The sequence below is a fragment of the Myotis brandtii genome, unplaced genomic scaffold (genome assembly GCF_000412655.1).
Source record: "Myotis brandtii unplaced genomic scaffold, ASM41265v1 scaffold2089, whole genome shotgun sequence".
In the NCBI taxonomy this organism is placed as follows: Eukaryota; Metazoa; Chordata; class Mammalia; order Chiroptera; family Vespertilionidae; genus Myotis; species Myotis brandtii.
In genome coordinates, this window is record NW_005357800.1 from 49,695 (window position 1) to 50,010 (window position 316).

The 316-nt window shown below is 71.2% G+C and overlaps 1 protein-coding gene across 1 annotated transcript in view; it reads right to left on the bottom strand.

Moving 5' to 3' along the window:
• CD5 (CD5 molecule) overlaps positions 1-316 on the bottom strand; it is a gene marked incomplete at its 5' end in the record, with an annotated part of 15,919 nt that extends 15,603 nt beyond the window's left edge. The window contains one exon of the mRNA XM_014539191.1: positions 280-316. Coding sequence (XP_014394677.1) covers positions 280-316 — 37 coding nt within the window. The remainder of the gene's footprint in view (positions 1-279) is intronic.

A 316-nucleotide genomic window follows, 5' to 3' on the forward strand; every position in this document is an offset into this window, starting at 1 on the left:
GGGGGGGCGGGGGGCGCCCTGAGGCTTGGTTTCCATGCTGAGAGCCGATTTAGCATGGGTCTCGTCTGGAGGGTCCCACGAGGGCAGGAGAGAGCAGAGTGGGGTCCTGGGGGTGGTGCAGCAGGGGCTGGGGGCTCAGACAGGGGTCCTGGTGGCCCTGCCCTGCGTGATTCTACCGAGAGGGGCATGCGGGCCTTCGAGTCAGACCCAGAGGCGCACTGCATCTCCTCCCAGCACCCCGAGCCCAGGGACCCTGGCGGACGCCCCCGGGGCACTCACCCAGCACCCCCAGCAGGCAGAGGGCGGGCAGCGGCGG